Source organism: Naegleria gruberi (genome assembly GCF_000004985.1).
Source record: "Naegleria gruberi genomic scaffold NAEGRscaffold_62, whole genome shotgun sequence".
In the NCBI taxonomy this organism is placed as follows: domain Eukaryota; phylum Heterolobosea; class Eutetramitea; order Acrasida; family Naegleriidae; genus Naegleria; species Naegleria gruberi.
The window spans coordinates 263403-285481 of record NW_003163265.1 but is presented as its reverse complement, the minus strand read 5'-3'; the positions used below and the strand labels follow the sequence as shown (position 1 = coordinate 285481).

The 22079-nt window shown below is 32.1% G+C and overlaps 11 protein-coding genes across 11 annotated transcripts; 2 read left to right on the top strand and 9 right to left on the bottom strand.

Annotated features, from left to right (window-relative positions):
* Nucleotides 1-1598: 1598 nt before the first annotated feature.
* Nucleotides 1599-3161, bottom strand: NAEGRDRAFT_81583 (uncharacterized protein; the record flags this gene model as incomplete). Its single annotated transcript, XM_002671298.1, has 1 exon — nucleotides 1599-3161. One exon carries the CDS (start codon nucleotides 3159-3161, stop codon nucleotides 2400-2402), a length of 762 nt encoding a protein of 253 aa, XP_002671344.1. The 3' UTR covers nucleotides 1599-2399.
* A 100-nt stretch (nucleotides 3162-3261) lies between these two features.
* On the bottom strand, nucleotides 3262-6044 carry NAEGRDRAFT_81582 (uncharacterized protein; the record flags this gene model as incomplete). Its single annotated transcript, XM_002671297.1, has 1 exon — nucleotides 3262-6044. The coding sequence occupies exon 1, from the start codon at nucleotides 6010-6012 to the stop codon at nucleotides 3262-3264; it is 2751 nt and encodes a 916-aa protein (XP_002671343.1). The 5' UTR covers nucleotides 6013-6044.
* A 192-nt stretch (nucleotides 6045-6236) lies between these two features.
* NAEGRDRAFT_81581 (uncharacterized protein) lies at nucleotides 6237-7934 on the top strand (the record flags this gene model as incomplete). The annotated part of the gene is made up of 1 exon (XM_002671342.1): nucleotides 6237-7934. The coding sequence occupies one exon, from the start codon at nucleotides 6237-6239 to the stop codon at nucleotides 7911-7913; it is 1677 nt and encodes a 558-aa protein (XP_002671388.1). The 3' UTR covers nucleotides 7914-7934.
* A 731-nt stretch (nucleotides 7935-8665) lies between these two features.
* Nucleotides 8666-11211, bottom strand: NAEGRDRAFT_81580 (uncharacterized protein; the record flags this gene model as incomplete). Its single annotated transcript, XM_002671296.1, has 2 exons — nucleotides 10290-11211; nucleotides 8666-8799 (listed from the first exon to the last, which is right to left on the bottom strand). Exons 1-2 carry the CDS (start codon nucleotides 11020-11022, stop codon nucleotides 8666-8668), a joined length of 867 nt encoding a protein of 288 aa, XP_002671342.1. The 5' UTR covers nucleotides 11023-11211.
* Nucleotides 11212-11238: 27 nt separating this feature from the next.
* Nucleotides 11239-13101, bottom strand: NAEGRDRAFT_60928 (uncharacterized protein; the record flags this gene model as incomplete). Its single annotated transcript, XM_002671295.1, has 1 exon — nucleotides 11239-13101. The coding sequence occupies one exon, from the start codon at nucleotides 13099-13101 to the stop codon at nucleotides 11239-11241; it is 1863 nt and encodes a 620-aa protein (XP_002671341.1).
* A 639-nt stretch (nucleotides 13102-13740) lies between these two features.
* On the top strand, nucleotides 13741-14145 carry NAEGRDRAFT_73680 (uncharacterized protein; the record flags this gene model as incomplete). Its single annotated transcript, XM_002671341.1, has 3 exons — nucleotides 13741-13775; nucleotides 13824-13932; nucleotides 13981-14145. The coding sequence occupies 3 exons, from the start codon at nucleotides 13741-13743 to the stop codon at nucleotides 14143-14145; spliced, it is 309 nt and encodes a 102-aa protein (XP_002671387.1).
* Nucleotides 14146-14263: 118 nt separating this feature from the next.
* NAEGRDRAFT_81579 (uncharacterized protein) lies at nucleotides 14264-15821 on the bottom strand (the record flags this gene model as incomplete). The annotated part of the gene is made up of 1 exon (XM_002671294.1): nucleotides 14264-15821. One exon carries the CDS (start codon nucleotides 15819-15821, stop codon nucleotides 14295-14297), a length of 1527 nt encoding a protein of 508 aa, XP_002671340.1. The 3' UTR covers nucleotides 14264-14294.
* Nucleotides 15822-15915: 94 nt separating this feature from the next.
* On the bottom strand, nucleotides 15916-17250 carry NAEGRDRAFT_73678 (uncharacterized protein; the record flags this gene model as incomplete). Its single annotated transcript, XM_002671293.1, has 1 exon — nucleotides 15916-17250. One exon carries the CDS (start codon nucleotides 17248-17250, stop codon nucleotides 15916-15918), a length of 1335 nt encoding a protein of 444 aa, XP_002671339.1.
* Nucleotides 17251-17357: 107 nt separating this feature from the next.
* On the bottom strand, nucleotides 17358-18546 carry NAEGRDRAFT_73677 (uncharacterized protein; the record flags this gene model as incomplete). Its single annotated transcript, XM_002671292.1, has 2 exons — nucleotides 17358-18085; nucleotides 18231-18546. 2 exons carry the CDS (start codon nucleotides 18544-18546, stop codon nucleotides 17358-17360), a joined length of 1044 nt encoding a protein of 347 aa, XP_002671338.1.
* A 176-nt stretch (nucleotides 18547-18722) lies between these two features.
* Nucleotides 18723-19976, bottom strand: NAEGRDRAFT_81578 (uncharacterized protein; the record flags this gene model as incomplete). Its single annotated transcript, XM_002671291.1, has 1 exon — nucleotides 18723-19976. One exon carries the CDS (start codon nucleotides 19974-19976, stop codon nucleotides 18738-18740), a length of 1239 nt encoding a protein of 412 aa, XP_002671337.1. The 3' UTR covers nucleotides 18723-18737.
* Nucleotides 19977-21020: 1044 nt separating this feature from the next.
* On the bottom strand, nucleotides 21021-21962 carry NAEGRDRAFT_52987 (uncharacterized protein; the record flags this gene model as incomplete). The annotated part of the gene is made up of 1 exon (XM_002671290.1): nucleotides 21021-21962. The coding sequence occupies one exon, from the start codon at nucleotides 21960-21962 to the stop codon at nucleotides 21021-21023; it is 942 nt and encodes a 313-aa protein (XP_002671336.1).
* Nucleotides 21963-22079: the final 117 nt, after the last annotated feature.

The window sequence follows — 22079 nt, the reverse complement described above, 5'->3', positions numbered from 1 at the left end:
GGCAGCCGAACGAAGACAAAGACTGGCCAAGAAGAAAATCCGTCAAGAACAAAAGAGAAAGCAGGAAAGCACTCAGGAACTGAACAACACTGCAAATAAGAGAACAAAGAAGAATAAATCAAAATAAAACAAATTTTACTCAATGTTGGTACTTCTTATTGTTGATGTGGAAGGTACGTGTTTGAATTGAAAAATTACCACTACAGTTGACGTCACTACGGTTCTTTATTTAGATAATCAGCCGTACTCAAGCTTTTTCGTCGTTTAGTGGGTTGGAATATTGTGGTGAATAATATTTGTGATTGATTGTTCCATTATGCTTGAAACAAAACTGGCGGGAAATAATACCAATCAATACAAAAAAAATAATGTTTATTTAACCTCGTTTAATGTCCACCGTAACAGAATCAACAACATCATCTGATATTTTAGCAGGATACAGAGATGAAAGAGAACCTGCCTCAATAAATCCAATAAGATACCGTAAGTCATTGAGAAGTTAATTGTATTGTTCTGAATAATTTGCAGCTAGTCTCAATAGTTCCCTTCAAGAACGAGCTAAAATAATACAACAAGCTCTGAAATCCGATCATCTCTATTGGACCTTTAAACGAAAAGTAAAATCGGAAATTGCAAAATCAAAATATTCTCTTGATGACGTGAGGAGCAATTTATTTCAGTTCCTTTCTCCAACCTCTTTACCCCCAAGTTTTACTCCCACTAAATCAAAAGGAGAGAAAAATGTTGTTAATCAAATATTGGAACAAGAGGAGTGGGATATAGAGTTAGATAATGAGATCTTTAAATTAAATATGGAGGCTTCTAGAAATACCAGACTTAGACAAAAGCATGTGCCGTCAACTGAAGGAACAGAAGATGAAGATACAGGTCTTGTACTTCCACCTCTTCCATATGAGGAAGAAAAGTTATCTATTGTTCAAGAGGCAAGAAGCTCATGGGCTAACTTTTTAAAAGATCAACTTGTTACAATTTCCTCCCAAGTTGGTTTGTGTTTTATTAAACCAAGAAGAGAAAAAGTGAAGGGTCCTATAAGTAATATTTCTGAAATTCTTGATGAATTATCAGGAATGAAAATTACAACAAAAAAACCAGAAGAAATAGACGACTCTGATTCCCCTCTATTATCATCATTAACTGTAAAACCAAGATACACTGGAGTTTTTGATAGCAAAAAATTGATGGAAATGTGTACAAGTATTACAAATCCCAATTCAAGCGAATTACTTACAAATGCAGGTTGGGGACAAATCAAACTTGAAGTTAGAACACCCACAATCAAAGAGTTACAAAGTATATTTAAAGAGCTAGATCCAGAGAACTTTCAAGTTGGTCTCGATGATATTGTGGATGAAAAGTTTTCTAGGGAGGTATTGGAAAAATCAAAAAAGTCTCAAAAAAACTTGAGGATGGTGTATGAAATTGCAAAAAAAGGGGTTCCAACCTCAATGAGAGCTAAGATATGGGGTAAAATACTTGAAGTTAATATGGACGAAAATGATATAAGTTATTTTGAATTACTCAAAAAAGATGTGAGGAGACGGGAATTTTTAATTGATCATATGGTACACAATGATGTAAAAAAAACTGTGGATGATGAGAATTTTTTCGTTTTTGAGGATGTTATTGATGAAATGATGATTGTATTTTCAAGAGATCCACAAGTAGCAGAAAATATGGAACACCCTCCAAAATTTGTTAATGGAGTGGATGAGATTACACTTGTGGATAGTTGTGAAGTTTATCCTCCAAGTGGAGTGATTCCATTTGAGGGTTTATCCACTCTAGCTGCCCCAATATGCTACTTGACAAATGATACAAAAGAGGCATTCTTTTTGTGGCGAAATCTGTACACAAGGTTATTTTGTAAACTAAATACTATTTCATCAAGACCTGAAGGACTGATTTCACTATGTAGACTCTTTGAGGACCTTCTACAAGACAAAGATCCACAGTTATTCTACCACTTGCTCCATTTAAAAATTCAACCTCTCGACATTGCATTTAATTGGATTTTCCACGCTTTTTCTGGATTTCTTGCTGTAGATCAATTATTACTGCTCTGGGATAGAATAATTGGTTTCTCCAATTTGTACATAATACCTGTGTTGGCTGTTTCGATATTCCTCTTCAGATCTAAATATCTGCTAAAAGTTACATCCAGGCAAGAGATTTTTGATATTTTCTCAGATTTTACTGTAATTCAAGTTATTCCCTTATTACAATTGTTTCTGTTTAATTAATTTTGGAATAGATTTTATTTCGATCAATAATCAGTAATAATAAATTAGAGGATTCTTGTGTGGTGATTCGATTCCTATTGTAAGGAAACTTTTCACCTCTTTTTGCTCGCCAAGTTACTTTTTTCATCAAAATCTCAACTATTTTGTCTTTTTCTTTGATTTGAAGAGGAATGTTAACATTTGTTGGACTTGATCTTGTGTTAAATGTTCCGAATTTTGAATAGCATTACAAATTAGAACAATATCATTTGGTGCTTCAGAGTTTATCCATACTCTTCCATTCAGACCTATAGCGATTTCAAAGCTAACATGTTCACTGAGCAACTTGAGTAAGTAACAATTTGGATCAAGTAATTTTCTTGCCATTCCCAAAGAACATTCAGTCACATATCCTCCTTTGAGTTCACCAAAAACTGACTTTCCTGTACTCCAATCCTTTTTTTTCATTCCAGGAGAACTTTCACAAGTAATTTCTAAATCTAAATCCTTGTTAGCCAGTGTGACACGTCCATAAACGAGTGATCCTGGTCCCAAGTCTGGTCTATTTCTTCTTGTAGCACCATCAAATCCGATGAATGGCAACAATGCCAATCCTTGATGAGCAAATATATCCACGCTATATTGTTCAACAGGTACTTTATCTTTAACAACACCAATTACCATATCTCCAACCATAGGTACATAACGGTGTTGATTATTTTCTACAAAGTATCTGTTTGGTGGTATAAATCTTAATAAACCAGCTTTAGTGGCAATAATATTACTTTCTAATTGTAATAAACCATGTCCGATTTTTACTATTGATGATTGTTGAAGAGTTGATGCTAGTTTTTCATCGAGTGAACCAATTACATCACCAGGCAGAACAGCATGATTTACCTTCTCCGAATAAACTTGCATTTTTTTAATTAAAAAATAATATCAAAATATTTTTGAATTTCGTTTTTATTTGAACAAGTTAAGTTTGATTAATAATAATGTAGGACAAAAAATCAATTTGTTAGGCAATATATTGATACCAACTCGAATCCTCACTGACTCTTTTGATGTATTCTTGTTGGAGGAGAGAATCAATAGCTCTCTTAATATCACTATTTGTTGGTTTAAAGTTTGAAGAGAGTTGAGCAAGCAATAGATTCACCAATTGTTTGTGTTCAATTTGTTTTCTAGTTTTTAGAATACGCACTATTGCAGCCTGTAGTGTATATTTTCTATCCTCCTTGATTTGTGCTAGAATTTTTTGGTTGGCTGGATTGGATTTTCCCTCTTCATAGTATTGCTTGATTGAGTGTTGGAAAAGAGAAATCTTATTTCTTTGATAGTTAAAACTGTCATTGATTGTTATGATACTGCTTTGATCTAAACTGGTAATAGCAGAAGAAGAGGTAAATATTTTAAAATTAATAATAGGAACAAGAGTTTGGATCAACTCTTCTATTGGAATACCAACTGCCAGACTCAAATCTTGTATTGTTTTAGAATTTTCTCCATTATTAAATTGTAAAAAAATAGATAATTGAATAAGGGAAACAGTAATATCATAGTAAGGCATTGAAGAGTTTGTGAAATGACCTCTTACAACACCTTTTGAAAGAATATTCAACCAGGTTAAATGTCTTCCATTATAGAGTTTTGAATAATACTCTGTGAATGAATTCATTCTCTCACTAATTGTTGTGGGAATACAAAAAGCATTACTTGGTGTAATGAGTGATGAATTATTCAGAGGCCAATACCCTTTCGTAAGTACTTTAGCAGTGAATTGTATTCTTGCCTCTCCATTTTCATTCCACTTTGTAAATCGCTCGGCTAATGATTTTGCATTATTTAAATCATTCAACATGGTTTGGATTTTGTAAATGTGGCCAAAGGTACACACTTTTTTCAGTTTAGTTATCATTGTATACTCCAGCTCTTCTTGTGTTGCTTCACCTTCATATTTAAAAATTAACAATCGTTTAGCGAGTAAAACCTTATAATATTGAATGAAAACATCGACATCATTTAACAATCTGCACAAATAAACAGCATAATCCATTCTCGATTCAATATCCAAATTATCTGAATAGCAATTTAGTGTAGGTCTACTAGAACCTTTAAGAAGATGGTTGATATATCTGGAAAGATATTCAGCACACTTCATATTGGGATCTGAAGTGAATATCGGTGCATTATTGAAAAACTCCTTAAATGTCTTATCTTTACAAATATTCAACTCGTAATTATTTGAAAAGTATTGCCTTATTATAGAGCTAAATATATTATAATTATCAATGATTACATCAATGAACTGAATTGGATCATATGTGTCTTGTGAAATCATTTTTACCTTTCTCATATCGGAATTTAAAGAAAAAAGTATTCTATTTCTAATTCTTGTTCCAAGCTCATTAAGAGCTATTTTTCTATTTGATTTCGTTATTACTTTGTATAAAAGCTCTAAATTATCCTTGTATACCTCTGGTTCATTGATCCAAGCCTCTATGTCTGACAAGATAAAATTCAATGATGACATATTTTCCTTGATACCCTCAATAAATAGGTCACACATAATCTTTTGAATATTATCCCTTGTAATTTGTGGTAAATAATGAAGAATATTCTTATTAGTTTCTTGATCCAATCTTGCTGATACATGTTGAATGTATTTTCTTACAGAATCATGATGATTTTCTCCTGATAGGTATGTAATAAGGAGCGAATCAATTTCAGCACAATAATACCTTTTAGAAGTCTCCAGAAATATTCTTTCAAAATCATAGAGGTAAAAAATAGGATATTTCCATGTCATGGTTTGATCTAAAATTTTTGAATAATAATCCTCAATGTGAACGTTGAGAGATTCGAATAAATTCATTGATGGATAGTATTTGTATTTTACAGAGAAATAAAAATCCTCTTCCGAGTCCAAACTTAAATAAAGCAGAGAACCAATTACACTTTTTAAAATAGGATAAAATTCCTCCACACAAAATGAATTCTTTAAATATGGATTATTGTAATTCCTATCCATTTCTATTATTTTCATTATTACATCATAAAATCCAAACTTATCAAAAGTTACTTCCTTTTCTTCAATTAGTGGAGAATCAGCCTCTTGATAACCTAGGGGTTTTGATAAATTTTCACATCTTTCAAAAAACCATTCCCTCCATAATAGTAAGCATGTCAGTTTAGTGTTGCATACATGATTACTCTCACTGAAATGGACTATTTGATTTGCAGATCTTTCTGTATATTTTTCTGGTTGATTAGCTTTTGATTTTCTCTTAATCTCCTGTTCTGTAATCCAATCTGAATTCAGGTAATGAAAAACCTTCATTATAAAATCGCAAGCGATTAAATAATTATTCCATAACGTAAAATATTGTTTCAAGAGAGGAATTCCAGTCAAGTTGTTCAATTTTGAAATGAACAATTTTAAGTGATTGGAAATTAATCTTTTCAACATGAAATACAGAGTGTATGGCTGAATATCTCCATCTTGTGGTATTGATGGTGAGTGTGGATTTTGGGAGAGAATACTACCATCTGGCAAATTAAAACATTGCCCAGTACTCAACTTGTAAACAATATTATGTAATTTTTCCGTGTCATTCTTAAGTGTGGCATTTAAAGGGTCAGTTAAAACTTGTGCCAAGTCGTATTCCAAAGATATCCACAATTTGTTAAAATCAACAGATTTGATGGCCAACGTAGCTCTTGTTCTTCTTCTTGGCGCTTGTTGGTTTGTTGATTGTTTTGTGATCATTTAATTCCGAAGTGTTGTTCGCTGGTTATTTTTGGACTCAATTTTTTAAAATTATTAGTGAGTGTTTTACTTTCTCTTTTTGTAATACCAATTAGTATTATTATCAAACTGTATTACTACTAGACCGTCATAATGCAAAGAATTAAATATTACTTTGCAATCGAAACTATTTGAATTTAAAAAAAGACAATCCACAAAAAATATGAAGGAATGAAGAAAAAAAAATGAGCAACAACGATTTTTGGGACAGTAGCGATGACGACCAAGAACCAACCAGTGTAAATAAACCAGACCTTGATGATTCCTCCGATCAAGAACAAGATGGAATGGAACAACAAAATTCTACAGAAAATAACATTAAAGAAATGTTAGATAAAACTGACGATGACAAACCAATATTCTTACTCAGCCAATTTCCTTCAGAAATGGAAGTTAAATTTACCACTGAACAATATCCAATTAAAGTTTCTGAAAATGCTTTTAAAGTACCATCAAATTTCACTAGATTTGGTTTGTCGGAAGTCATTAATCAACTTATTGCTCAAGAAAATGATGAACATAAACATGTTCCATTTGAATTCTTGATTGAATATAAACCAGGAAAGAAAATCTTCTTGAGAACAAGTCTTGCCAAGTTTTTTACTAAACTTCAAATATGGCCAGAATCATCTATCACATTAGAATACATTGAAGCACAACCTGCACCAAAGTGTGTTGATAGTATTCCTCATGATGATTGGGTTAGTGCACTTTCATTAGTAACACATCCGAGTGGAGCTGATATTCTTTCTTCCAACTCAAAAGATAATCAATATTTAGTTTCAGGATGTTATGATGGTGTTGTTAGAGTTATTGATACTTCTTTGGGTAAAATTGTTCACCAAACTAAGCAATCTAAGGTACCAATTACATCCTTAGCAACTTGTTATGTTACATCCCAACATTTAAGTGATTCTGATAAGACATACTCATCCGGTGATATAATAATAGCAGGTGGTGGTAAAGATGAATTTGGTAGAGTTTGGGTTTCAAATCCAACAGATTCAAAGATGAGAATGAAAATGTTATTGAATGGTCACACTGATAACGTTAATGATATTTGCTTGCATCCACGTGGAACCATGATTTGTACTGCATCAGAAGATCGTTCTCTTAAATTGTGGGAAGTTGATTTGGCTAGAACTAGGGAAAACCTCTTCTACGAAAATAACCATGTACAAACTAAAGATGATGATAATGAGGATTATAAGGAACCATCAAAAAAGAAGAAAAAGATGCCATCTCAAATTCAACAATATGCTTGCATTGGAACATTGGAAAGAAATGAGAATGAAAACCAAAATGGACACTTGCTTGGAATCAATTGTGTTAGCTGGATAGAAGGAGGTAGAATTGTATCAGGAAGTTCTGATCACACTATTCGTGTTTGGGATGTTACAACAGGAACCAATTCCATAACACTCAATGGTAGTAAGGTTGTCACCTCGATATCTGTTAGGGAAAAGTCTGAAAGTACTACTGTTTTAAGTTCTCATCCTGACTTTTTGATTAGAATGTGGGATGCCAGACAAGGCGGTTCAAAGAAGGCCTCTCTTTTTAGATCCCACAGAGGTTGGGTTAGAAAGGTCAAGTGGGTGAGCGATTTTCAATTTATTTCTGGTGGTGATGATAATGTTGTCAAATTGTGGGATATTAGAAGTGGTATTCCAATCCACAGTACTCCACACTCTGTCAATCCTGAAAGAAAGACTATTTCCACAGATAAGGTTTTGTCTATTGAAGGTTTTACTCCATCTGAAGGTCAAATCAAGGAACAAAGTCAAAATGGTCAATCCAAGTATCATTTATTCTCTGGTTCAACAGATTGTACTGTAAAGAAACATTCCATGATGCATCAATAAATTTTCTTTATAAACCAATCCTTCTAGGTGTTGTTTTTCTTCTTTCTTCTAGCGAATCTCGTGTTGTGGAAACATTGCTTGAAGGTCTTCTTGTTGAACTAACACCAGGCGTAACAATATTGGAAGATTTTCTTCTTTGTGTTGAGGCACTTGGAGTTATTGAGGTCGTCTCCAAATTATTACTATCCAAATATTCTTGCTCGATTTTTTGTTTGATTTCCTTTCTTTTTGCTTCTCTTGTTTGGTGAGGAATCTTTACGGAGAAGAAGGTTGGAGCTAATTCAGCTAACCAACTACCCTCTACGGCAGTAGAAATGAGAATATATTCTTTTGTTGTCATTACCAATTCATGATATACAACAAAATCGGGAGTATACCCCATTCCATATAATGCACTAGTTGGATGCAAACTGCAAGGCATGCCTGTCATCATGTTGACATACTCTCCAATCCCTTTGAGAGTTGCGGCATGATGGAAGTAACCAGAACAAATAGCTTTCCTAACTACATCCCATTCATTATTACAGGTAATAATTTGAATTCCATTTTTTTTCATTATGTCTTCCATTTGAATTCTAACTTCTTTTACCTTTCTCATTGCTTTAAAATGGATAAAATGCTCCGAGCACCAAGATGAAGAATATCCATTAACTTTCCACTGATTGTAAATATTTAAAAGGGTAAGATGATCACTCTCAGCAACAAAGAATTTCTCCCTTACAGCATCAGCCTCCTCCTCTCTGTCCTTAGGCCTATAAAATACTGTAGGAACCGAGAGCATTGAAACTATTGTAAGAACTTCCGATGTACAACCCAGTTTTTCCGAGTAAATTAACATTTTTGAGAGTGGAGGATCCAAAGGTAATTCTACCATTTTCTTTCCCAGCTCTGTAAGTTCTCCATTATTACCAATGGCTCCAAGAACCCAAAGTTGATACATTGAATTTTTCATATTTTCCTGAGGAGGTGGGTCCATAAAATCAAATTCTAACAAATTTTTGATTCCTAGAGACTTGAGAAGTAATACTACATTACCAAGATTGGTTCTTTGAATTTCTGGTATGGTTGTTTTCAGCATTTCAGTCTTGTATTGTTGCTCAGTAAATAATCTAAAGCATTTACCTGGTCCTGTTCTACCAGCTCTACCAGTTCTTTGATCAGCTGCTGCCTGACTTTCTGGATAAACCTGAAGCATATCCATACCTACTTTTGGATTATAAACTTTTAATTTACAAAAGCCTGTATCAATAACATATAAAATTCCATCAACAGTGAGAGAGGTTTCTGCAATATTGGTAGCAACAATGCATTTTCTCTGTCCTGATGGCGCTCTTTCGAAAATCTTTGCTTGAAGTTCAGATGGCAACATTGAATAGATTGGAAGAACAAGTAGTGGGGGAACTTTGCTCTTTTCAGAAACATTTTCATCATCCTTTTTTAACTCTGCTACTCTATCTTCGAGAGCATAACAAGTTACTTCAATATCTTCTTGACCTGTCATGAATATTAGAATATCACCATCTGTAGGTGTTGAAGTATGGATATTGATAGCTTGTTTAACTGCCGCTTCAACATAATCCTGAACTGGAGTCTTTGTGTAAAGAGTATCAACAGGGAATGTTCTACCAGGAATAGTATAGATTGGAACATTACCGAAAAATGAAGAAAACTTATTGGAATCCATAGTAGCAGAGGTAACAATAAGTTTCAAATCTCTTCTTCTAGCCACCACTTTTTTCAATATTCCAAACAAAACATCAGTGTTCAGAGATCTTTCGTGAGCTTCGTCCATAATAATAGCACTATACTGATCCAAATAAGTGTCATGCAATGACTCTCTTAACAAAACGCCATCAGTCATATACTTGATTACCGTATTGTCACTTGTTACATCTTCAAAACGAATAGAGTAACCGACAGTACTTCCCAAATCGACACCCATTTCTTCGGCAACTCTCTTTGCTACAGACATTGCAGCAACACGTCTTGGTTGTGTGCATCCAATTTTTCCATATTGAGCAAATCCTGATTCGTAAAGGTATTGTGTAAGTTGGGTAGTTTTACCACTACCTGTTTCTCCAACAATAATTACCACGTTATGTTCCTTAATGATTTGTAATAATTCATTTTTGCAATGGTAAATCGGAAGTTTTTCTCTTTTCAATTTGGCCGCCTGTTTTAATTCTTCCTTAGTATTTTGTAATTTGCTGGTATTACTTTCTTGGGATTGTAGTTTTTTGTGAATTAATCTTTCGTCATCTTCATCCTCTTGAGTAGTTTCATTGAGAATCTTACCTAGTGTTCCCTTATTTTTGAATTTGTCCTTTACTGCCCTCATTCTCTCTCTCTTTGATCTCATATCTTTTAGAAGGGCACTTCCTTTTCTTGAAGCTGTAGCAATATCGCTCGTCACGTCTTTTACAGGTAAAACTGGCTCTATTTGTTTAGTAAATGAAACATTTCCATCGAGGAATGGAGGTTTGACATCATGGTAAATAATTTGAGTTGATTGTTCTTGTTCATTAGATTCATCCAAATTGTCAAAATCAAAAGTTCTTGCATTTCCAGTTAATAGTAATCTATTTCTTTCCCATGCATCATTATCTTTCATTTGTTGTGACTTTTGGGCAGACATTCTCTTTTCCTTGTTTTTGAATTGTCTATTCTTATTTTTATAGTCATCCTCCTTTTTTCTATTCTTATTTTCATCACCCAAGTAGAGAGATCCTTCTGAAAAATCTACAACTTCACTATCCTCTGCGTACCATTGTCTTTCTAAATCGATAATATCCTCTTCAGGTACATTTTCTTCATTTCTCCAATCCAATTCTACTTTTTTAATATCAGTTGAGTGAGTGCTAGATGAAGACCGAAAGCTTGAATTACTTGATCTATTTGATGATGATGAATATTGTCTGTAATCGTTGGATTCCCTGTGTGGAGATTTTTCCCAATCGGATCTTCTTGAAGTTGATATTTTTCGTCTATCATCTCTGTCGTAATCTCTAATTGGTGTAATATTTGCTTCCCAATTGTGATAATTTTCATTCTTGGTTGTAGTTTGAAATTTGTTTTGTCTATGGTGATTATAACTTTTAGGTGCTGGCATTAAATCCCTAGAATTTTCCTCCCTATTATTTTTCCTAGAGTTATTTGATATTAATAAACCAGTATCGTTTTTGTATGATGATCCTACTCTTTCAGGTGTTGATGGAACATAGTACGGATCAGATACGGCATGTCTTTTTTGTGATTTATCAGAATTACCTCCTCTGCTGTTATTGTTTGTACCTTGTTGGGACATTTTTTTGAACGTGTAGAAAGTTTATTTTCTCTTTTGAAGTTGTTTTCTCTTTCTTTCTGAAAGCTTTTTCATTATTTCTCCTTCCAATTTAGATTCACCTGATAAACGTTCATATTCTTCTTCACTAATTTTTCCTCTCTTTAATCTTTTCAGTAATAGAGCTTCATCATTGAATTGTTGATTTTCTAATTGATTATACAGTCGTTTCTTTTCATGGGTTGAAATATCTGATCGATTTCTAACTTTGTCTTTTAGATAGTTAACTGAACTTTTCTTCTCTTCTTTCTTTTCTGCAATTTTTTGAAGTCTTTTTTCTTCCCAAATCTTTTCATTCTCTTCTTGTTTTTTCAGTCTTTCTTTTCTTGCCTTTTCTCTTCTAGCATCTTTGTATGGAATAGAATTAATATCAATATCTTCAAAAGGTAATTTGATTGATTCCATTTGTTGTTTAATCTCTCTAATGGTTGGCTTTGTCAAAATACAGTAGGCTTCTAATAATTGATCAAATCTCAATTTGGCAAACTTGAAAATATATGAACACTGGTGTTCCTTGTAAGATCTAACAAAGCTCTTGAGTGCCTCCTCACCTTTTTCAAAGACATCTCGATCACTTTTGATAATCTTTTTGAGAACATCCTTATTCACATAATTGGTCTTTTTCATTTCATCTGTTGGTTCCAATTCGTGCATACTAATCTTTTTGAATGTCAAATAATCAATATAGTCATGCTCTGGCTTAGACAAGAAGAGTAAGGATTGACCCTCTTTACCCATTCTAGCTGTTCTTCCAACACGATGCACAAATTGATCTGGATTAGTAGGAGCATCAAATTGTACAATGGTAGCAATATTTGGGAAATCCAAACCTCTGGCAGCAACATCTGTACAAAACAAGACTGCTTTCTTTGATACGACTGATTGATCGAGTTGTTTGGCAATATTCTCACAGGCCTCCTTGAATGATTGATGTTCTGCATTTCTTCTCTTTTGTACCATCTGGCCATGAAGAGAAAATAATTGAATAGTTTCTTCGTTTTTCCCTAACACTTCTTTTAACAATTTGGAAAAAAAATCAACAGCAGCACATGTCAAAAAATAAACAATTACAGAATTACCACTCGGTATAGGATCATCATTCTTAATAAGATGTATCAAATAATTCAGTTTTTGTCTATAATCGCAATACATGTAAAAGTTTGCAAGCTGTGAAGGGACTGTTGCCTTTTTCTTATTTTCAGCATGTTCACTTGCGGCAACTTTCATTGGATTTCTTAATCCAGATCTAACCAAGTCATCTAATTCGCTTGTTTGAGTTGCACTAAATAGACCTGTTCTTCTTTGTTTTGGAAGATGTGACAAAATTTGGTCAACCTGTTGTCTAAATCCCATATTTAAAATAATATCAGCTTCATCAATAATTAAAATTTCCAAACACCTCACTTTCAATAGTTTAGAGTTTAAATAATCCAAAATTCTACCTGGAGTTCCAATGGCAATATTACAATCCAGAAATAAATTTTCACTTGCGTTTAAACCTGACTTTTCTGAGGAATCAAAACCAGTGGCAGGTTGCAGAGTTTCTCTTTCTTCTCCTCCTATGAACAACTTGACATTGAGATTAGTTTTTGGCGCAAATTTACAAGCAACATCATAAACCTGTCTTGCCAACTCTCTTGTTGGTAATAACACAATTGAATAGACATTCTTTCTTCTTGGCATCATTTCTTCCATACTAGGTATTTTTCCTTCGAATTGCCTTGCGATAATATATTGAAATATTGGAATAATGAAAGCAAGAGTTTTTCCTGAACCAGTGAGAGCTTGAACTACAACATCCTTATTATTTAGTAACAAGGGAATTGTATTTTCTTGTACAGGAGACATGTGTGTAAATTTCAAATCATTTTCAATAACAGAAAGCAACTCAGGATGAATTGATGGGTTCTTCATTGATTTCCATTCTTTTCCCAAATCAATCCTATAATTTGTTTTTGGCTTTGGGAATATGTTCTTTGACTTCTCCTTAGATTTTACTATTTCTTGTTCTTTTTCTGATTCTTCTTCCTCCTCTTCATTCTCTGTTTCATTATGGATTTGTTCTGTGATTGTTTCTTCAACATGATGTTGGACCTGCCCAACAAGAAATGGTTCCTCCTCTTGATAAATTTCATCATGGTTTAATTCGGAAATTTCATTATTGTTAAATTCAACAATTTCCGATGAGTCATCCTTTTCTTGTTTCCTCTTCTTCTTTTTTCCTTGCTTGCTGGAGGAGGAAATTTGTTTGTGGTGTCTTTTGAGAATATTGTCCTTCTTCATTATTTTTTCTGATTGTTTTATCGGAATTGTATCATCAATTTATTTGATTCAATTTTAAACCTGTTGAAAATATTTAGTTTATTGTTGATTCTACTAACTTCATGAATGCAAAGGTTAGTATTATTCATTAAAACAGCAAGTTACTTTCACAATTATTTAACGTTTTTTAATAAAATTAATAAATGTAATTAATTTTATTAAAAAATGTCAAAGCTTGATAAAGTATTTAATGCTATTTGGTAGGTAAAAAGGTGTTAATATGCTGAATAATATACAAAATATTTTAGGAAAACTGCTACCACTGCTATGGTCGGTTTTACTGTAGCATGTTTTGCTGCTGTTGGATGGGAAACTAAGAACTTTATTCAAAACTTCTCAACTTGGTCCGAAAAGAGAGTATGTAATTATTTGTATTGCAGATTTATTTATTATCATATTGATTAGAAACAAAGAGAAGCAATAGCTAAGGAAATTATGTCGGAGTATAATGAAGAAGACCAAAGAGACAGGGATTTGGAAAGAATTATTGGAATTGCACCAAAGGATGAAACTATTGCAAATATTTCTGCCATTGAGAGTAGTGTCAAGTCAGACAGTAAATTGGAGTAATTTAATTGGTTAAAATTAATTGGAAATTAGCGTCACTCATTTACCATCGTTGTCTTGTTGATTATTTCTCATTACAATTAACCATTATTACAATACATTAAGGATTCTGTAAATCGTTGAAAGGAATAAAAATTTATATCATTAAAATATTACAAAACACTACCCATCACAGATCTATTAGCTGTTGGTTGATATGGTTTTACGTCAACTAGGATTGAAATGTGTTTCCTTTCATCATTTCCATACGAAGTTGAATCAGAGTTGGCCAAGTTGCTGGACCACCAAATATAACAATCATTTTCATCAATCATTTGAGTTTTGATTACTAATTGATATCTTCCTTCAGTGTTGAAATGACAAATACATTTCTTTTGGAATGATTGCTCAATAACTGGAACAATAAAATTTTGTACATTTTCCTGTTGGAGTGGTTGGAAAATATTCAGATCAGAAGTAACTAATCTCTTTTCAATTGTTAGATGGATAGCCTTAACCTTTCTTTTTGTGTGTTTATGTTGGGTGATGTATCCAGAAAATTTGGCAACCAACCCTTGACCCAGAATTCCACTTATTGGTCTGTTAAAGATGTTGTGATTGTTATTAATTTCAATTTCTAGTTTGAGAGCTGTATTTGAAGTGGTGGTGAAGAAGAATTGAGGTATTGGTGTACTTATTCTTAAAAGTGCATTCAAAATTTGATGAATTACTAGGTAGCTATTAATGGATTTCTTTTGTTCATATTTTTCAATTTGGGACAGGATGTGTTCACATTGCACATATAAAGGGTCTAATTTAGAATCAGTGTTAGATTGAATAATCTTGGAAAAAACTGGATGTGGAATGTGTTGCTCAACCATAATAGTTGAAATAGATTTGGCCAAGACTCTACACATTAATGCTTGAAGGCCCAATAATCTTGCACTATTATGATCAATATCGAAAAACGAATTGATCATGTCATTAAATTTGTCATTGAGAACAATGAATAATTGTGCTTGATGATGAAAAATTGTATCATTCAAAGAAGTAGGTTTGTTATGATTTGCCATATGGTGAATAAAGTTATTAATAGTTTCAATAAGTTTCTTTCTAAGGGTTATCCATGATATTTGGAATCCACAATTATTAACTCCACTAGCTTTTAAAAACATTAAAGTTTCGTCTAGAGTATTTTTACATTTTTCCAATGCAGAGCTTGATATTTCTTTTTGGAATTTATCCTCTGTATTTAAGGAATTTTCTGATTCTGACAATAGGCGAAGAGATTTAAGATAGAAGGCGTTTGTTTCACATTCAACCTTGTCTTCTATCTTTTTCAAAATAGCTACAGATAATGAATGATGGCTATAAATCATAGCTTCCCTAGAGAGTAAATATAAACACCAATACCTCTTTTTTTCAAATAATAGATCAATAATCTTTGTATTAAAGTCCACATTAAAATCTTTTTGCTTATTAATATAGAGTGAATGGAAAATAACTCCACATAAATTCACAACAATATCATCAGGTAGATTGGATATCATTGCAATACTAGAAATTGTTTTCAGTAGATCCTTAACTGAGTTTGGACAATATTTAGAATATTTAAGTAAACATTTTGAAAAGTAAATACTACTAGCTTTGAAAAATTCAATTTTTTCTGGTTGAGTATTTGAATTTAAACAGGTACACATTTTTTCAATATCACCAATAATAGTTTTTGTAATGGTTGAGGACTTGTTTGAAAATGATTTTACAAATCTTACAATATATTCACAAAGTTTTTTCTTAAATAATTGAAATTTTTTCAATCAATATTGAATAAATACTTACAACATATAATAAATTATCATTGTTTGATACTCTATAAGTAACTGAGAAGCAAAATGCTCTTAAAAGAGTTGATAACAATGGTTCAATTACCTCTTCAGATTCATTTGAGTGTCTTGCCGCATTTATAAGAATTTCAAAAGCCAAATCAGAAATTTGTAAGTTCCTATAAAATAGCAATAATTCTACAATATGTATAATGTTATTCTCTTCAGAGTATTTCAACCATCTCTTGACATTGAAAGGAGAGTAAGAAAGGGAGGCTAAAAGTCTCAATACTGCCAGTTTAACAGAGTCGAACGGAGAATTATTAAGTGAATCGTGAAGAATCTTTAAAATTTGTAAGAATTCAATAAAAATGATAGTAATACGTACCTTAAAGGGAAATTCGAATGTGTAGGTGTCAGAGAGCGTTTTTGAAAGATTTGTAATATTATTAATTGCGCTGATTTTAACCTTTTTTCTAGATTCATATTTAAATATATTAAACAATAATTGGAAAGTATCTTTAGCAATAAATATAGAATTTTGAGTAAGCTGTGTTACAGTTTCAAGTATTACGAGTATAAAAGGTGTTGTAGGATAGGTTTTCAACAATACTTCTGAACAAAGTTTAAAAGTTCTATTAACTGTGTTAACATCAGTATGCATGTATCTCAACACTCTTATCAATGACAACTTGGCATTTGGAGGGGTTTTAATGTCAGAAAGTAATGTCTCTAGTTGAGGGAGAATTTGTGAAGCAAAATGCTTTGATGTAGAGCATATTTGTTCAATAGCAATAATACATGATTCTCTCTCATATCCTTCAATACAAGTTAATAAATTTTTTTCAATATGATGATGAAGATCTGTCCTATCGGAGAGAATATCTGCCATATGTCCAAACATTCTAAGAGCCAATGATCTTGCAATAGGATCATTTGAACCTAATACAGCAGAAAATCTTTTGATTAATTCATCATGGTTTAAAACTTTTAACAATTCACCCTTTACCTCCTCGAACACACTCACGATCCAATATCGTACAAAATTATTATTACAATCCCGAAAAACATCAGCTAATTTTAAAAGAGCAGTATTTGCAATAATAGGAAGAGGGTATTCCGTAATAAGATCAGTGAATCTAACAATACTTTGTATTTGTTGCGAAACAACTGTTGAGTGTACTCCTTTCTTTAATGTTATCAAGAAAGACATGGCTTCAGCTTCAAGACCCATTTGAAAATTGTTAGATTCCAATCCTGATGATGCATTAATTCCTGCCGATGAAGATTCGTTTCTGGATAACATTTTTTTATGATTGAAATTTATTTTTTATTTAACAATAACCAACTTTTAATAATATATAATTGAAATAAACACAAATTAATGAGACTGTTTTAATAATTTACAATAATTTAAATAATAGTTGAAAGATTTGGTACAAATAATTCCAATAACAACCAACCAATACCTAAAAGGGCAACTATGACAATTAAAATAATAAGAATAATTAAGAGACGAGTTGCACCTCCTGCCTTTTCAATAGCTTCAACCATTCTTTTGTTAGTATCATCTAATTGTTTGTTATATTTGTCTACATCTGAGCTCATCTTGTCTAATAATTGAGCCTGCTTATCCAATTCATCAGAAATGGAATTAGCAATTCCACCAATTTTTTGAATTTGATTAAGTAAAATATCAATCTTCTCTTCCTGTTGTCTCTTTGCTTGTTCAATTTGTTCTAAACCTTCACTGATGTCAACTGTTGGAACTTCATTCTTTGCTTTTTGTAAATTATCAATTGATTCAAATTTAACATCTCTTCTAGGAATGTCATCATCATCGTCATCCATCATTCCTGTTAATAGTTTTTTGTGTTCTGCTTTTACAAATTTGATATAATCTCTAAAATTTTTAATATCACTTTCTCTTTGTTTTCTCAGTTCAACCGGCATTTGAATTTCCTTCCATAATAATTTCTTATTGAGAGCTTCTTGATGAATTTTATCCAATTCTTTCATTTCTTTATCCATCTTTGAAATTGCCTTGTTAATGTCATTATTTAAACGAGCATCAGTACCACTTTGTTTCTTCTTTTGTTGTAACAAAGATTCAGCTTGATCAATTGCTTGTTTGACCATAACTATTCAAAATGAATAAAAATTGTTTTTAAATATACACATTGTCCAAGAAATAATTTGAAGAAAGTATAATGATGATCGAGTAGTGGTTATACAATAATAATATTATAAATAAATATATTATTATAATAATAATTTTAAACTTACCTTTTTGTCTTTCAAATTTATCTAGCTTTTTAAGTTTTTTCTGAAACTCTTGCATTTCAATTTGCTTTTGTTTATCCATATTATTATCAACAACTTCTCCACAATCAATTCTAATTTGATATAACCGACGGAATAAATCAGCCATACCAGGTGATGTTCTGAATAAATCGATGGATCCTACAGTACTGACGTAACCATCAGCTGAACCTAAACCTTCATCGGCACCCATGTTATTATCGTAGTTTTCACTAATGTTTCGTAGGAGTGATAGTTTTTCAATTTTTTTAGTGGAGGACTTTAGGTTGTCAGATGACATATTTTTGCTGATGAATAGACGTTGAAAAATTTTCGGTTCTCTTACTCCTCCTTTTAATTAGAATCCCTCTCTTTCTAAAATTTGTTCTTTTTTTAATTGGTGGTGCAAGAATGATGAATGATATTAGATGTTTTTTGTATTAGATTAGAATTTTAATAATTGAAATATCTAAATTTGAAAGATTGAATGATTTATTCTTTAAGTTGGAATTTTGTTGCAAAAATCAAATAACCGGTGTGTCCTTTCATTTCAGGAACTGCACTGAATAATCTCTTCTCTGTGGTTGATGTTTGTTGAGTTGTAGTATCAGATTTCTTAAAGTAATGGTCAACTGTGGAAACCTCAACATTATTACTCATATATTCCTTGACTAGGCATTCAACACATTTAATTTCTACAAAATCAAATTGTCTAAGAGCATTTGCAGTTTCTTGAATTTGTTCAATACAAGGACTAAATCCACAGAATTTACCACCAACTCTTAATAGTCTAAAAACATTTGGAATACAGAGCCAAGGTTTTGGTAAATCCAAAAAGACACCGTCCACTGTGCCTGACTTGTCTTCTCCAAGAATTTGAGATGGTTCATATTTTGGTCTCAAAGTATCACTCAATATGATTGGAGTTGTTGTAGTGTTTGGAGTAAATCCATTTTGACAAACATCTCCATTAGTTATTGTAATATTATATAAACCATTATTCTTAAATTCATTCATGGCATGTAAATATCTTTCCTTGTGATATTCAAAAGTGAAAAGATGTCCATTAGGCATAATAGCTCTAGAAATACTTGTTGAAAGAGAACCACTACCAGTTCCTGCCTCAATAACTACACTTCCTGGACGAAGTTTAAAATGTGTAAGAATTAAACTGATATCAGCATGATATAAAATTTGAGTTCTATGTTTCAAAACTAGAGTCCACAAATGTGGTGTTGGTTTGAGAACATAAACAAATGGCTTCTTATCTGCATTATCCATTGTAGTATCTTCCTTCTTCCTTCTTGTTGGGCGTTTTTCTGCATGACTATAAATTTTAGATCCAAAAGGTTTACCAATAATATTTTCATGTAAGAAGGATCCAAATCTACAATCAAAAGTATGTCCTTTTTTAATTACTTCGGCCTTCATAATATCATGATTAATAAAGAAAACAACCAAATCACCTTCTCTAATTATATTAGAATTTTTATCTCCTAGTGATATAATTTGTTTAGTATTATAAATGTCACTTTTATCGTTCATGGATGGAACTAGTGAAAGTAAAAGAGTCTTTCTAATTTGTTCCAAATCTTCAGTTTTTTGCAAGGCATTTCTTGTATTTACTTTTGTTGATGATGCTGCAATTGATGATGATAATGCAGACACAATTGATGATGCCACTGCTGAATTATCGTTTGGTTTTAATTTCTTCTTTTCTGGTTCACTCATTTTTTAATTCAAAATTATTAATGCACCACAGAATTTTCTATGTAGAAATTGCACTGCCCAAGAGAGAATAAATATAATTAATTAATTATTGTTTGTTAATTATTAGAATGCAAGAGTAATAAATAATTGTGTTTTTATTAACAAACAATTTATTAAAAAATGTCGCTCACTCCAATATCCATCAGTAGATGGACCAACAATAATCCATGCGAAGAAAGTGGAAAGAGAGCGTTATTATGTGTAGAACAGTCAAAACAAGATGAAGTTTTTGCGAATAGAACAACTAGGCAATGCTCTACTCTCTTCGATGAATACAAAAATTGTATGTCCACTTTGGAATTTGAAAAAAAGAAAATTGCCGACAGAATTGCAACTAGTCAACAAAGTATTCATACGAGTGGTTTTTCAATTTTCACTTGGAAATAGTTTATATATTCAACAAATTAAAAGTTGGAGACTGCATTTTCCCTCCCAACAATAGACACACAACTTAAACCAAAAACAAAACTCAATCAATTTCTCACATAAAAAAAATGAGCAGTGAAAAGGTTCCTTGTGCTGGAGCTCGTCAGGATTTCATTGATTGTGTTTTAAAATATTCGGAGTGTATTAGAAAACCTGGAACAACTTTTACTGATTGTTTAAAACCTGAATTATTTCCATCGGAGTGTATGAATGAAAGAGAGCGTTTAAACCTATGTAAAAGATCTCTTATTGATAGAAGGTTTAGACTTAAAGGAACTAAAAAATTGGAAGAGTCAGCCAAACCTAAAACAACTGATGACGATATTTAACAGTTTACAATTAAGAGTTTAATCTCAGAGATAGTGTTTACAATTTTATTGGATTTGAATAATTGCAGAAAGTTAGCATTTCATTATCAAAAGAAATGAATGACATTAATGTAAAATTCAAAAATATAATTTTTTTGAATTGTTCTGAGTTAAAAAACTATAGTATTTTCGACTCAATTTCCACAATTCTAAATCTATCACGATTTTTCCAAACCAGTGCATTTCTTTTTTGCACTTTAAAATTGGCTGCTTACCATGTTGGAAACTCGTACAATTTAAGCTGCTCTAGCTCTTCATTTGCTATTGTTGTCCTTAAATTAATGAGCTCATCCATTTCGTGTCTTTTCAGTTCATCTTCTGTTGCAAAAACACCAATAGCACCTGCAGTGTAGCATGTTTCATTATTTGAAGAATTGAATGAAAATGTTTTTGACATTTCAGAAGCTCCTTCTTCTATTCCATAATATTCCTCTTCTCCATCCATATAAGGATGTTTCAATGTAAATGCTGGTATGATTTTTGGTAGAGTTTCATCAATTGATTTTGCTCTACCTCTCAAATCACCAGCAGGATCAATTTCTCTGTTAAACCAAAAAGAATCTGCAAAGATGTAACAATCTTCGTTTTCTTCCTCTGGACTCTCTGGTTCATCTAGATTATTCTCTGCAGACTCAACCCTTATCATTGGAGTGTCCGATAAGGAATTACTATTTCCAATGAAAATTGTTGGAGGTTTATCAGAGCTATTATTTAAAGGTGAAGATGATGTAATGAATGAATCTGCAATATTAAGGGTAGATTTTCTCCTTTTTTTAAGTGTTTCCTCTCTTTTTGTATCAATGTCAAGAGGTTTTGTGTTTGATGAGCTCTTCCTAGACATTTCACTTCCTCCAACATTGCTGTTGAATGTATTAAATCTTGATACCACAAGAGAAGAATTACTACTTGGTGTAATTGGAGAAATATTTGAAGAGGCTCTTGATAGAGTTTCCGGAAGTGTATCATTTGTTGTTTCCTCTCTTCTTGTCGTCAAGTAACATTCGAGAGCCTTCCTTGAAGATGAAAGTGTTCTTTTCATACTACCCTTCTTAGAAGGTGCTCTAGTAGGGGTTTTTTCGAAATAAGGTGACTTGGTTTTTGAGGATCTATATTGTCTTCCAATTGATGAAGTTGAAGAAATGCAAGAACCCATATTAAAATTTTTCCCAATCCTCGTTTGATAAATATATTAATGTTTTGATGTATTTGCTGTTATGAAATGATGAATTGAAAGAATTTTTCTTTCATATTAAATATTTAATATTTTGAA